The sequence below is a fragment of the Peromyscus eremicus genome, chromosome 8b (assembly GCF_949786415.1).
Source record: "Peromyscus eremicus chromosome 8b, PerEre_H2_v1, whole genome shotgun sequence".
NCBI classification, from domain to species: Eukaryota; Metazoa; Chordata; class Mammalia; order Rodentia; family Cricetidae; genus Peromyscus; species Peromyscus eremicus.
Window position 1 is genome coordinate 23,631,511 of NC_081424.1, and position 12,204 is coordinate 23,643,714.

The following is a 12,204-nucleotide window of genomic DNA, read 5'->3' on the forward strand; positions in this document are numbered from 1 at the left end:
ACATCGTTCCACAGATCCAAGGAACATAAGCTCTAGAAGTTTTCAACTCTCCACAAAGTTTTCTGATTTTAGGGACTGGCAGGATGGGTCAGGGCACAAGGGCACTTACCACTCAACCTGACATTTGAATTTGACCCCTGGAACCCTGTGGGTGGAAGGAAAAAAACTGACTTCCAAAGATTGTTCTCTGACCTCCACATAAACTCTAGCACGTGCACACCTGTACCCATTCTGCCCCAAACAAATAAACAAGTGTAATAATTTTGATTAGTTTTATTATCTTACATATTCAAAGGAATATTTTTAAAATTTTTACACTGAGGCCTATAGCAACCTGGATACATTCCAGATAGTTGAGAATAATCTTTTGATGATTATTTTTTATAAAAGTAAATAGTCTAACTTAAGATCATTCTTTTTTAATGTTTTTTTTTGCCAATTATGAGCATGTGTATAATGAATTTTCTTTCCCCTTACCTCCCACCTTCTCTTATGCCCCCCATCTCTATCAACTCTCTTTTATCCCTTTCAGTCTCATTCTCAGATTTATGTACTTATGTTTTGTTTTGTGACTTACCAAGTTTAACCAGATGTGTTTATATAATCGTAACGGAACTACTATTGGAGCCTGGTTGGTTCACCAGTGACACACAACTGAGGGTGACTCCATCCCTCCCAGATCAATTAGGAGCTAGTTCAACAGTGAGAGGCCAGGATGCCTTAGCCCTCTCCCAATCGATCCCTAACTGTGGGCAGACCCACTCTTGGGTGACAGACCCATTCTTGGGTGATTTAGTGCAAACAAGTGCACCTGCTGTAACGACCTGAGTTCAATGGCTGTGTTCTTCTCAGAAGATATACTTCCACATCTTCTGGCTCTTACTTTCTTCCTTTTCCTTCTTCCACAATGTTCCCTGGGCCATGGTGAAGGCAGTTACATTGTGGATGGTAAAAATGTCTTGTTCACGCCTGTGCACTTGACCTTATTGTCAGATCCCTGAGAGTCTCTGAGTCTGTGTATTCACAACTATTGGTTGGAATGAGAGGTTTCTCTAATCAGGACTTGGAGTAGTATTTGGAAGGTAGTTTGATGCTGTCAATTTAGCTAAGCAAAAAGAATTAAGTAGATCCCTAGGGCCTACGGCATCTACCCCTACCCTATCTTCCCAGCTGTTGATTTTTGACTAGGGTTATGGTACCAGGCATGGATTCCCCCAAGTGGACAAAGCCTTACAGCAAATCAGAGAGTGAGTGGTTGCCTGTCTCCTCAGCAGTCATGCATGTTACCGGTGCACAAGAGTGCTTATCTTACCTTGCATGTTGGCATTGTATGTAAGACTGTTGATGCCTTTTCTCTTCTGGTACCGTGAATGGCACCTTCTGGAGCTATGAAAGCTAGCCACTAGGGGAAGCTTCCACCTCATTGCCAATCTGGTGTCTTTAATTCTTAAAATCAAGGTATGTGGTGTCTTCAGCAATAGACTCTTATTGAGTTCTGGTGGGAAAAGCCAGAGAAACAGGAGCAACTCTCAATTATTTTGTGGTTCTGTGGGGGCCACCCAGACCAAGAACTCCTAAAGAGGATTTCAAACCCGACACTGGGATTTCATTTAATTTCATTAAACTATAGCTTATAGGAGCAGCATTGGCCAGCCATGCGGGACATGTGCCTTCAAATTTGTTTTTTAAAAAATGTACTTTTAATTGGTTTACAAGATAATAGTTTCCTATATGACTACGTCATACATCTTTGGGTGTAGTCAACCCTCTCCCTACCCCCGGTCTCCCTTATGCAGTATTCCTCTTGTTGCTTAAACCTTTCCAGGATTGGTATTCTCCCTCTCTACTTTCGTATTACCATTATTCTACTATCTCCCCCCACACCCCGACCCCTGAAAATGGCTTCTTTCTAGCTTCCTAGTTTCTAGGGGAACTTCAAGTTGAATAAACAAAATCAGAAATTTGAAGCTAGGATTTACATGTGAGAGTGAAATGTGGTGTTTGTGTCTCTGGGCTACTTCAATCAGTGTAAGTTTTACTGTTTCATCTATTTACCTGCCAATTCCATGACGTCATTTTCCTGTACAGCTGAATAAAACTTCATGGTGTAGGTACCACATTTTCTTTGCCTGCTCATTAGTTGATGGGTATCTAGACTGATTCCGTTTCCTAGCTGCTGTGAATAGAAAAAAAAAATGGATGCAGATGAGCATCTGTCTTTGCAGTAGAGTCCTTTGGTTATACGCTCAGGAGCGGAATAGCTGTACCATAAATAGTTTCATTTCTAGTTTTCTGAGGAATCTCCATGTTGATTTCCATAGTGGATACACCAGTTTACACTTCCACAAACAGTGAGTAATTGTTCTTCTCCGCACCTTCTCCAGCTTTGGTTGTCATTTGATTTCTTGACAATAATCATTCTGTAATGGGAGAGATAGAAACTCAAAGTAATTTTAATTTTCATTCCCTTGATAATTAAGGATTGAACATTTTCAAAATATCTATTGGCTATTTGTATTTCCTTTCTTTGAGACCTCTTTCTTCAGATCTATAGCCTGCTTTTGACTTGGTTGTTTGTTTTCTTGATGTTCTGTTTCTTTTTTTGTGATTTTTCAATAATATTAGTTCTCTGTCCAAGGGTACATGGGAAAAAATTTCCCTCATTCTGTAAGCTGTTTTTTTTTCACTCAATTGACTGTTTTCTTTGCTGTATAGAAGCTGATTTGGAGTTAGTTTTTAATGAAGGTGAGAGATAAAGGTCTAGTTTAATTCTTACACATGTAGACATCATCCAGTTTTCCAACATTATTTGTTGAGGATGCTGTATTTTCTCCAATGTGTATTTTTGTTCTTTTCAAAAAACAAACAAACAAACAAACAAAAAGCAATCAGTGGATGAGTGAACTTAGATATGAATTTTCTATTCTATTTCATTGATATACATGTCTCTTTCTGTGTGATCACCACACTGCTTTTATTATTATTATTTTATGTATGCTTCTAGCATCATTCTTTTTTCTTAGGATTATATTGGATGTACAGATCTTTTGTGTTTACATATGAATTTGAAGATTTTTTCTAGTTCTGTGAAGAATGGCATGGCTATTTTGATTGGGACTGCATTGAATCTATACATTGCTTTTTGTAAGCTGGTCATCTTTGTAATGTCAATTCTATTACTCTGTCAGCATAGAAGGTTTTTGCATCTTTAGTGTCTAACTTAATTTCTTTCTTTTAAATATTTAAAATTTCTCTTGCTTGGTTTTGCTCCAAACTTTTTCCCCCTTTTATTGAAAATAGATTTTTTCATAGAATATATTCTGAGTACAGTTTAGCCTGTCCCTGATCTTCTCAGTTCCTCCCCACCACTCCTCCCATCCAGAGCCAGAAGGATGGAGAACAAGAAGGGAACAAGACCTTCGAAACACAGTTTGAATGATGCATACTCAAACTCACAGAGATGGAGGCAGCATGCTCAGAGCCTGCAGGAAGCTGCACCAGATGGGGTCCAAGAATGGAAAGGAAATGTGAATACATGCCCCTATCTCTAACTCAAAACACTATATCCAGTTGAAAACCACTTGCAAGGAAGGCTTACTGGGGAAATAAACTAATCTCTCTCTCTCTCTCTTTCTCTCTCTCTCTCTCTCTCTCTCTCTCTCTCTCTCTCTCTCTCTCTCTCTCTCTCTCTGACAGTGTTTACTCTGTGTAGTTTTGGTACTTGCTCTGGATCTCGCTCTGTAGACCAGGCTAGCCTTGAACTCACAGAGATCCCTCCTGGCTCTGCCTCCCAAGTGCTGGGATTAAAGGCGTGTGCCACCACCACCTGGTGAAATAAACTACTCTCATGTTGGACAGTAGATGGCTAACACAAAATGAACTCAACAGCATAGTTGAAAAAGTTATAAGTTCTTTGTCTCATAACGTTGAGTTAAAGCATTTCTTTAAACCTTACAAGTCCTTTGTGTATCTATTGAGGCTTCAGGTTTTGTTTTTCTGGAATTCCTATGTGTTTAAATGTGTGTGTGTTTTGCTTCTATATATATTTCTTGTGCTTTTTTCTTTGGCTCTTTTTCTTCTGTTTGTTTTGTTCTGCTCTGATTTGTATGTTTTTGCTGTATTGTATTATTATTCCTTAGATGCCTTTTTGTTTCTAATGAAAGACAGAAATAGTGTGTTTTTGTTTTGTTTGTTTATTTTGTTTTATTTTATTTTATTTTTCTCTATTATGAATGAGAGCAGTTCCCCAATTTCTCATTCAATGTGTTTGGCCTTGGTGTGCAGAAAGGCTACTAATTTTTGTTTTAATTTTGTATCCTGCGATGTTACTGAAAGTTTAGTGACTTCGAGAAGTTTTCTGGTGGGCTCATTACATATTTTAAGTACAGCATCAAATTATTGGCAGGCAGGGAGAGTTTGACTTACTTTCCTATTTGTATCCTTTTTATTTCCTTTTTACCTTATTGCTTGAGCTGAGACTTTTCACACTCTATTGAATAGGAGGGCAGCAGTGTGAATAAAGCCCCGTGTTGCTCCTTCTTTAAATGGACTGCATCAATTTATTCTCCATTTAGCACGCTGTTAGTATGGGCTTGTCATACATCACCTTTATTTTGTTGTGGTAAACATTCTCTAAACCAATCCTCTCTAGGACTCTTACCGTGAAATGATGTTGGACTTCGTCAAAGACCTTTTCTGCATTTGTTAAGATGAGCATGCGATTTCTGTTTTTAAGTCCACTGATATGATTTATTACACTTGCTCGTTTGCCCGTCTTCTGGGATAAAACCAGAATCATAATTTTGTTTTTTTGTGGTCTTCATCTCCAGTGAAATATATAGTACCAACCTTTCATAAGCTTACCTCTAAAAACACTTCTCAAAGTTGCCATTTGATGCCTCCTTTTACCTTCTTCGCTGAGACAGTGTCTTAACCTTGAGTCACTGTCCTTGCACTTGTCTCTGATTCTGTTTTACAGGGATGTGTGCACCTACTGGGTTTCTAGACTGTGTCAAGGCACTGGGCTAAGTACAAGGTAGTAAAGCTAAAGACCCCAATCCTTAAATTTGGATAGCTTAGTTTATCATAGAGGTGTGGTATTGCTTAGCCTTTCCCCTTTTGTTTTTATTTATTGTTTTCTAATTCCATTTCTCCTATGTTCTATTTTTCTTTTATATTTAGTGAGAGAAACACAGTTGAAACAATTAAGGACTTGGGATTTTTATACATAGCTCTCTCATACAGTGTTCTTGTTTGTTGGGTGAGATTCTGAATCTCATTCCAAATTTTTCAAGTATAGTTGTCTCCAAGTGTCTTTGGGCATTGTTTTTCAGCTTTCTACATAGACACCAAAATTTGAAGATGTTTAAGACTGTTTCTAAAATGGCAGTGTACTTGTATATATTTTCTATGCTTCCTATCTGTAGCTTAGTGTCTCTATTTAAGTATCTCTTGATGACTTACAATGTCTAATAAAGTACAAAAGCTATGCAAATGGTTGTATTTATTGGATAATAAAAAGTTCCCATACATGTTCATGGTTTACACATTTTCAAATGTATTTGATTCTCAGTTGGTTAAAGGCTCAGATGCATGGATGGCCTAGAGGAAAATAAAAATACTACACAATTTTAAACATGCTGTAATATTTTCAAAAGCACTGTTATTTGTTTGGGTAGAATATATGTTTCCTTTCTTAAAATTTATTTTTATTATTTTAAATTATGTATTTTTAATTGGGGGGGCAGTATGTACACATCGGCGCAGTGCCCACAGAGGTAAGAGGCATTGGATTCCTCTAGAAATAAAGTTACAGCAGTCTGTAAGCCACTGGACATGGGTGTTGGGAACTCAACTTAGCTGTTGTGCAAGCGAAGTGCATGCCCATAATACTCTTAGCTGTTGAACCACTGCCACAGTCTCTGCCTGCTAATTTCTACTTTGTTCTTATGGCCCATTCCAAGTCCCTCTCTTCTTAAAACCATAAGAGAAATCATTTCTGGGAAAATTTTGAGATCTTTTAAAGAGAATCTTTAGTTTGCTAAAAGATCAGTCAACCAAACAAATAAACAACACACACCCCCAAATAAACATGTCCCCCAAACTCCACCTAAATACAAAACCTCAATAATTTTTATCCAGGTGGCTATAAAAAGTGGTTGTTAGCTTCACATTAATACTTCTCTGTTGCTAATAGGTACACACTGGTGGATATTTTGCGTGCCATCTTACTTTCTTTAGAAGCCATGATTGAAGATCCAGAGCTGCAAGTAAATGGATTTGTTTTGATCATAGACTGGAGTAACTTTACCTTCAAGCAAGCTTCTAAGCTTACGCCAAGCATGCTTCGACTTGCCATTGAAGGCCTTCAGGTAAGAATATGCTGATATCATTTCCTTATCTCCTGTATTTTACTTGTCTAATATGTTAGAATATGGGATGTCTTATGGAATAATGAAATCAAAACCCAAAAGGGTATAGGTGTATTTTAGCACAAATCTTAAAGACAATAATGAACCAAAAGATTGAACAAGGAAAGCACAAGGATGGGGGAGGGGAGGCCTGTGATTTGTGAAAGGAGCCTGCTCTAAGTCTACACATAAGTGCTAGGGTTGAATGGAAAATTTGTCTTGATAGCCAGAACATGCATTGGTTTTGATGTATTAGTATTTAGGCTTGTTTTTTTTGTTTCATTTCATTTTCTGTGATGTTAGCAAATTAACAAAATTTTACTTAATGACTCTATTAAGCTAGTGTATTTGAGACTGAATCATGTTGTCTTGTATATAATTAATAATCAATGACTTTACTGCTCCTTAAGGTATAGAAATCTGTTTTGAAATATTTCTTTATATATAATAGGAGTTATTGCTTTCTTTCTCTTTGTCAGTAAAGGGGTGGTAATATGGAAGTTGTGCAGCAATAGTGCATCTTCTAGGGAATAATATTAAACTTGTTAGGAATTATAAAGTGGGAAATGAGTTCTTATGCATGCCTTTCATAATCTTGCTATTGGTAAGTTCTTGTTAACTTTCAGGATGCCCTCTGCTCGCTCTTTCTCTCTACTGTATTCTACTTGCATAATTTGTGGAACTGGTTTTGAGCTCCTAGAACATTTATAAGTTTACTAAAATGATATTATTCAGTATTTATTACCTGTATTCCCAACACATATTCTAGAAGTATGCACGTTAACACTTTTATCAATCAGAATGTCTCTTATTTTAAAATAACAAATTATATACTTAATATTCCCTTAGGAAAGATGCTACATTTTCTTTAAATGGTAAATAAACCAAATGATATATATATAGATATAATTCCATCCTTGCTGATGTCTGCAGGCAACTAAATTGATGACCACAGACCTCTTAACAATAGGTACCTCCTCCAGGCTGCCGGACATCTTAATCAAATTTAGTTCACAGTTTATGGCCTGCCTTTGTACTGAATAAGGCACGCAGATCTCCACATAGGTTTTTCCTGCAGCAAGCGTCCTGACTTGCTCTTGGTGAGTCAGCTTTGCTGATGACTTATCCTCTTATAACCCCATAGAGACAGTTAATAAGAACCGAGAGAGGGCAAGGATAATGCATGTTGTACAATGAGCATGTCATGCATTCTGCCATTTTCTGGCAATCCATAAAGTGCTCTTCAACTTGCGAAGAATACTGATTATCACCAACTATCACTTAACACAGAATGATCACCTCACCAGTTATTATCTCTACTTAGCTAGGTCTCATTTTTTATTTATATGGAAGCTGGAGTAGGCTTTCTGTTGTAGGAAAGATGGAGAACCCATCTATATCCAACACATGTTGCATGGGAGCCCCTTCATAAGTCATTGCTGGAAAACAAACAAGGATTTAAAGGAAGTTCTTGTTGTGAGTATTGTCAGAGCTTTAAGTGCTTGGTGTGAACCTGGCGGGAGCTACAGTAAGCCAGATTAAAATTTTGTTTGCGTCTAGAATGGGAAATAATCTCTATTCCTTGCAGAGGCTTTACTGTGCATATGGGGCTTCCTTTTCTTTATTCCCCATAAACTACTCAGCCACCTATTTTTCCCCAAATAGCAACATGGTGAACAGGCCTAAAACCTCCAGATTGACAACCAGGAAATGCTTAAAAGACAGGAGATCTTCTCGAGAATATGTTTGACACATGTATTAGTTACTGTTCTGCTGCTGAGATAAAACATCATGACCAAGGCACATATGGGAGAAAGAGTTTATATGGTTTATAATTTCCAGGGGGTTAAAAGTCTATGATGGTAGAATGCAGGCATGGTGGCTTGAGCAGGAAGTTAAGAACTTACATCTTGAACTATAAACATAAGCAGAGAGAAAAGTAGAAATTATGAGTCTTTAAATTTTCAATAATAATTTTTTGGAGCCCATTACCTATTGTGGGACACATTGCACAGCCTTGATGCCTGGGGAGGGGCTTGGACCTGCCTCAACTGAATGTACCAGGCTTTGCTGACTCCCCATGGGAGGCCTTCCCTTTTTGGAGGAGGGGATGGGGGTGGATTGGGGGAGGGAAGGCTGGGGGGAGGAGGAGGAGGGATGAGAGGGGGATGTGTGGTTGGTATGTAAAATGAATAAAAAATTTCTTAATAAAGACAAAAATTCCTTCCTGAAATCCTCAGTAATAAATTCTCAATAGAAGACACTCCTCCTCCCACAAGACAACACCCCCTAAACCTAACCAAACAACCCTACCAACTGAGGTCAAATATGCAGACATCTGAGCCTATGGGGAGGAGTTTGAACCACCACACAGGTTACTGAACTTCAACTCCAAATTATCTTCAGTTCATATTGATTGTTTCTTGAATCTGTGTCTATACAACTACCTCTAAAACACTGCTGATTCTGCACCCTTAGATTGCTAAAAGTTTTCCATTATGACACACTTAAGCTTACAGTTAGTCTCACAGTGAAGTAATAAAATCTGACTTTTAAAATTAAGTCTCTGGTTTAGCCTGAATTTACTATGTGGAAAAAAAACCTGTTAATGAACATTGTTATATATTCCAACCAGGATATAATATGAACAATTTTCAAGATAAACATGAGTTGGAAGCCTGTTTGAAATAAGGACACTATGTCAGGCTGCTATCCTGACAACCACGAGAACCAAGGGTACCAGCAATACCACAGATGTAACCCCCTTCCCCCAACTAAACCACTCAAAGCAGTTAAGAAATCTGAATGGTTTTAGTAACCCAGCAACAGTATACCCTAATTCTGCTATATGTGACTTTTACTTAGATTAATATAAATAATAGTCCAAGATGTTGAACCCAAAATAAGAAAGGCTACCAGTGAGCCTAATGGAAGATGGGAAGCTAATTTTAATGAAGACTTTTATGAATGGATGTTATTGTTTTGAAGAGGTGCTGTCTCCCTTCTTTTTGAGTCATCTATGTAATTTGTCTTTATATAACCAGCCCCCCTTTTTTTTTCTGAAGCAAACTAATTTGGGTGACCTCGATAGAGTTAGTATCTCGTCCCTACTTTATACAGATATATGGGAAGTACTATAGGTCTACCTGTGTACTGTGACCTACAGTAAAAGGTCAACTGAGAGACCATATGAAAGGATGGATGCAGGAGTCAAAAAGAACTAGAACCAGACGGCAGTGCTGCCACTCATCAAGGACTTGTGAAATTACATACCTTGCCTGAATCTCGTTCTAGGTCTTTACACTAATCTGAAGTGTTGTTATGAACGATACATCTTGCACCTAGCAGGTGATACCTTAGCTAAAGTTGGTGTGGATCAGATGATTTTTTGGTAGCATGTTTTTTAGTTATCAGGATGGACTGTTTCCTTTTTGAGAAATTTGAGAATTGAGTAATACAGCAATTTCTCAATTTTAGCTGTTGTTGTTGATTAACTTTGGGAATCTGAATAGTCTCTCTCTCTCTCTCTCTCTCTCTCTCTCTCTCTCTTTTCTTGGTGCTCATGTTATATATAAATAATTACATTTTTACATGTTTCTTCCCTATGGTTAAATAACATCTATAAATTTCACAGTGGATATAAAATAAAATACTCTTTCAATTGGGAAGCCAGAAAAATAAAAGAGAGATTATTTCCCTTGGAGCAGTTTAGCATTTATTTCTTTGATGAAGCACTCTAGCTGAAAAGGTGCTGTTTGTGAAGATAGTGTTGGCTTTGGAGGTTGTGCAAAAGTTTGCTAAGGGAACAGACAAGAAGGGGATTTAGGCAAAGGAACACTCAGAAAGTACTTTGAACAACTCAATTCAGAACTAGGGAGAGTTGGAACTACATAATGAATCCATTCCGATGTGATGGCAGGAAGAAATGAATTGAGGAAGATGAACTTGGGGAGGCAGGCCATGATCTGGACCACTGGGATAGAAGAGTTCAAGCTATGCCATTTGGTCAGAGCTCTCCAGACAGAGAAGAATTGGGGCCGGGAACTGTTTTGATCACTTTTCTGCTTTGGAGAGATTTTCTGAGTAGAAGAAGAAATACGGGGCAAAAGATTAAGAAACTGGATCTTGAGGACCGCCCAAATTACCCCTAAGTTAATCAAGTTCATTTATGGAGTGGGAAGTGAAACTTCAGTGAGTTTAAGGTACTTAGCCAAATTTTCTCAGTGGATACTTAGTGGTGAGTCTAGTTACCTGAGTCTGGACATCAATGTCTTTCCCAAGGATTTCTGTGGTTATTGTTGATTCTTGGATTGAAACAAAGAAATGCTAGGTAACAACAGCTTAAAATAATTCCAAATCCTTACATTTGAATATAATGTAAGTGAAATGCCCATAATATGAATGTTCACTTCTAGTTAAAGAAGTCACAAATGACTGTCTTGTTTATTTTTGTACTTTGTTGACACTCACCAGCAGATCCATTGTGTGCTCTCTGGTGAATAACCTCGTGACTGCCTACTGACTCAGAGTCTCTGGAATATAGCATGAAGGCTAAAGTAAAGATAGGTTTTGTTAGTATCTAGGAGACCTTTTATAAATGCCAGTATATATTGACAAGACATTTAGTTTTGACACAAAGGGGGTTTTGTGTATTTTGTCTGTAAAGAATACCAAACATTTTCAAAATATAAAAGGCATCAAATGTTTTGATCAACACAGTGTGTTTTCTTGATAGGTATAGTCAATATTAGCTCTGTTTGAAGGAAGAATATATTTAGGTTTCTTTAGAGAGAAAGAAAAGAGAAAATTGTCTTGCTACTTACAAGAAGTTAATTGATTAGTGTAGTCACAGAAACAGGAAGTTTCATTTAAAATCAATATAAGATTAAATGAATGTGACTTGTAGACAGAAGGTACCTTCCTGGGAATCCAATTAAAGTGTGACATGTTTAGAAATACCTGGAACAGATCAGTCTTTGAATTCAGAGTGAAATGATGATTCCTTTTTGAGTATATTTTATTTCTTTTGATATGTTATTTTTTTGGAAACTTCTTTAGCAATAAAAAGTCAATTTATAAAAAATTTAAAATTGTGTTCTCTTTGTTCCAGTATTGTTCGAAGCCTTTCAGATATGCTTATCTGTTATTCTCCTTGGCGCTGTCCTGCTGTGTCTCTGTGCTTTTACTTCCACAGTTGCCCTGGAATCCCCTAATTCCATCTGCATAATGCATCCAAGACATGCTTGCTAGCAAAGGGTTTGGCTGTGACAAGGGGCTGAATAGGTCTTTGATTGCTACATAAAGCACAAATGTAGGACCATTGTAAAGTACCTAACATGGTGCCAGATACTCCAAGATTCCTTATTAAGTAAGACTTGAGAAGGAATAAAGAATATGTTGTCAATTCACCGGCCCTTTCATTTGACTCAAGGACCCTGCTAACTCAGAGAGCTCTGATCATTCATGCAGAAGGCAAAACGTGCTGCCACTACACATTCTGATTCTGACTCTTTGGAAGCCCAGTTACACATAGGGAATCTTGCCAAAGTCATAGTACACGCTAACGACTTGGAACATAACTCGTGAAGGCCATTGAATGAGGAGCTCCATTAACTCCAACGCAGCCTTAGCTTATTCAGTCTTCCAAATCTTACTTGTTAATGTGGGTACCTGTGAAGTCACATGTGTGCATGCACATGTGTGAGAAGACTAAGCAAGAATAGAAGAAGAAAGTGGTAATACTGATGGACTTAGGGCTTCAGAGAAAACCTACAGGCTGCTTTACTGCTGCTCT

General features: G+C 37.7%; 1 protein-coding gene across 1 annotated transcript in view; it reads left to right on the forward strand.

The window, feature by feature from the left end:
* Nucleotides 1–12,204, forward strand: part of Clvs2 (clavesin 2) — a 71,938-nt gene that overhangs the window by 10,963 nt on the left and 48,771 nt on the right. The window contains exon 2 of the mRNA XM_059273002.1: nucleotides 6,197–6,371. Within this exon, the coding sequence (XP_059128985.1) occupies nucleotides 6,197–6,371 (175 nt within the window). The remainder of the gene's footprint in view (nucleotides 1–6,196; nucleotides 6,372–12,204) is intronic.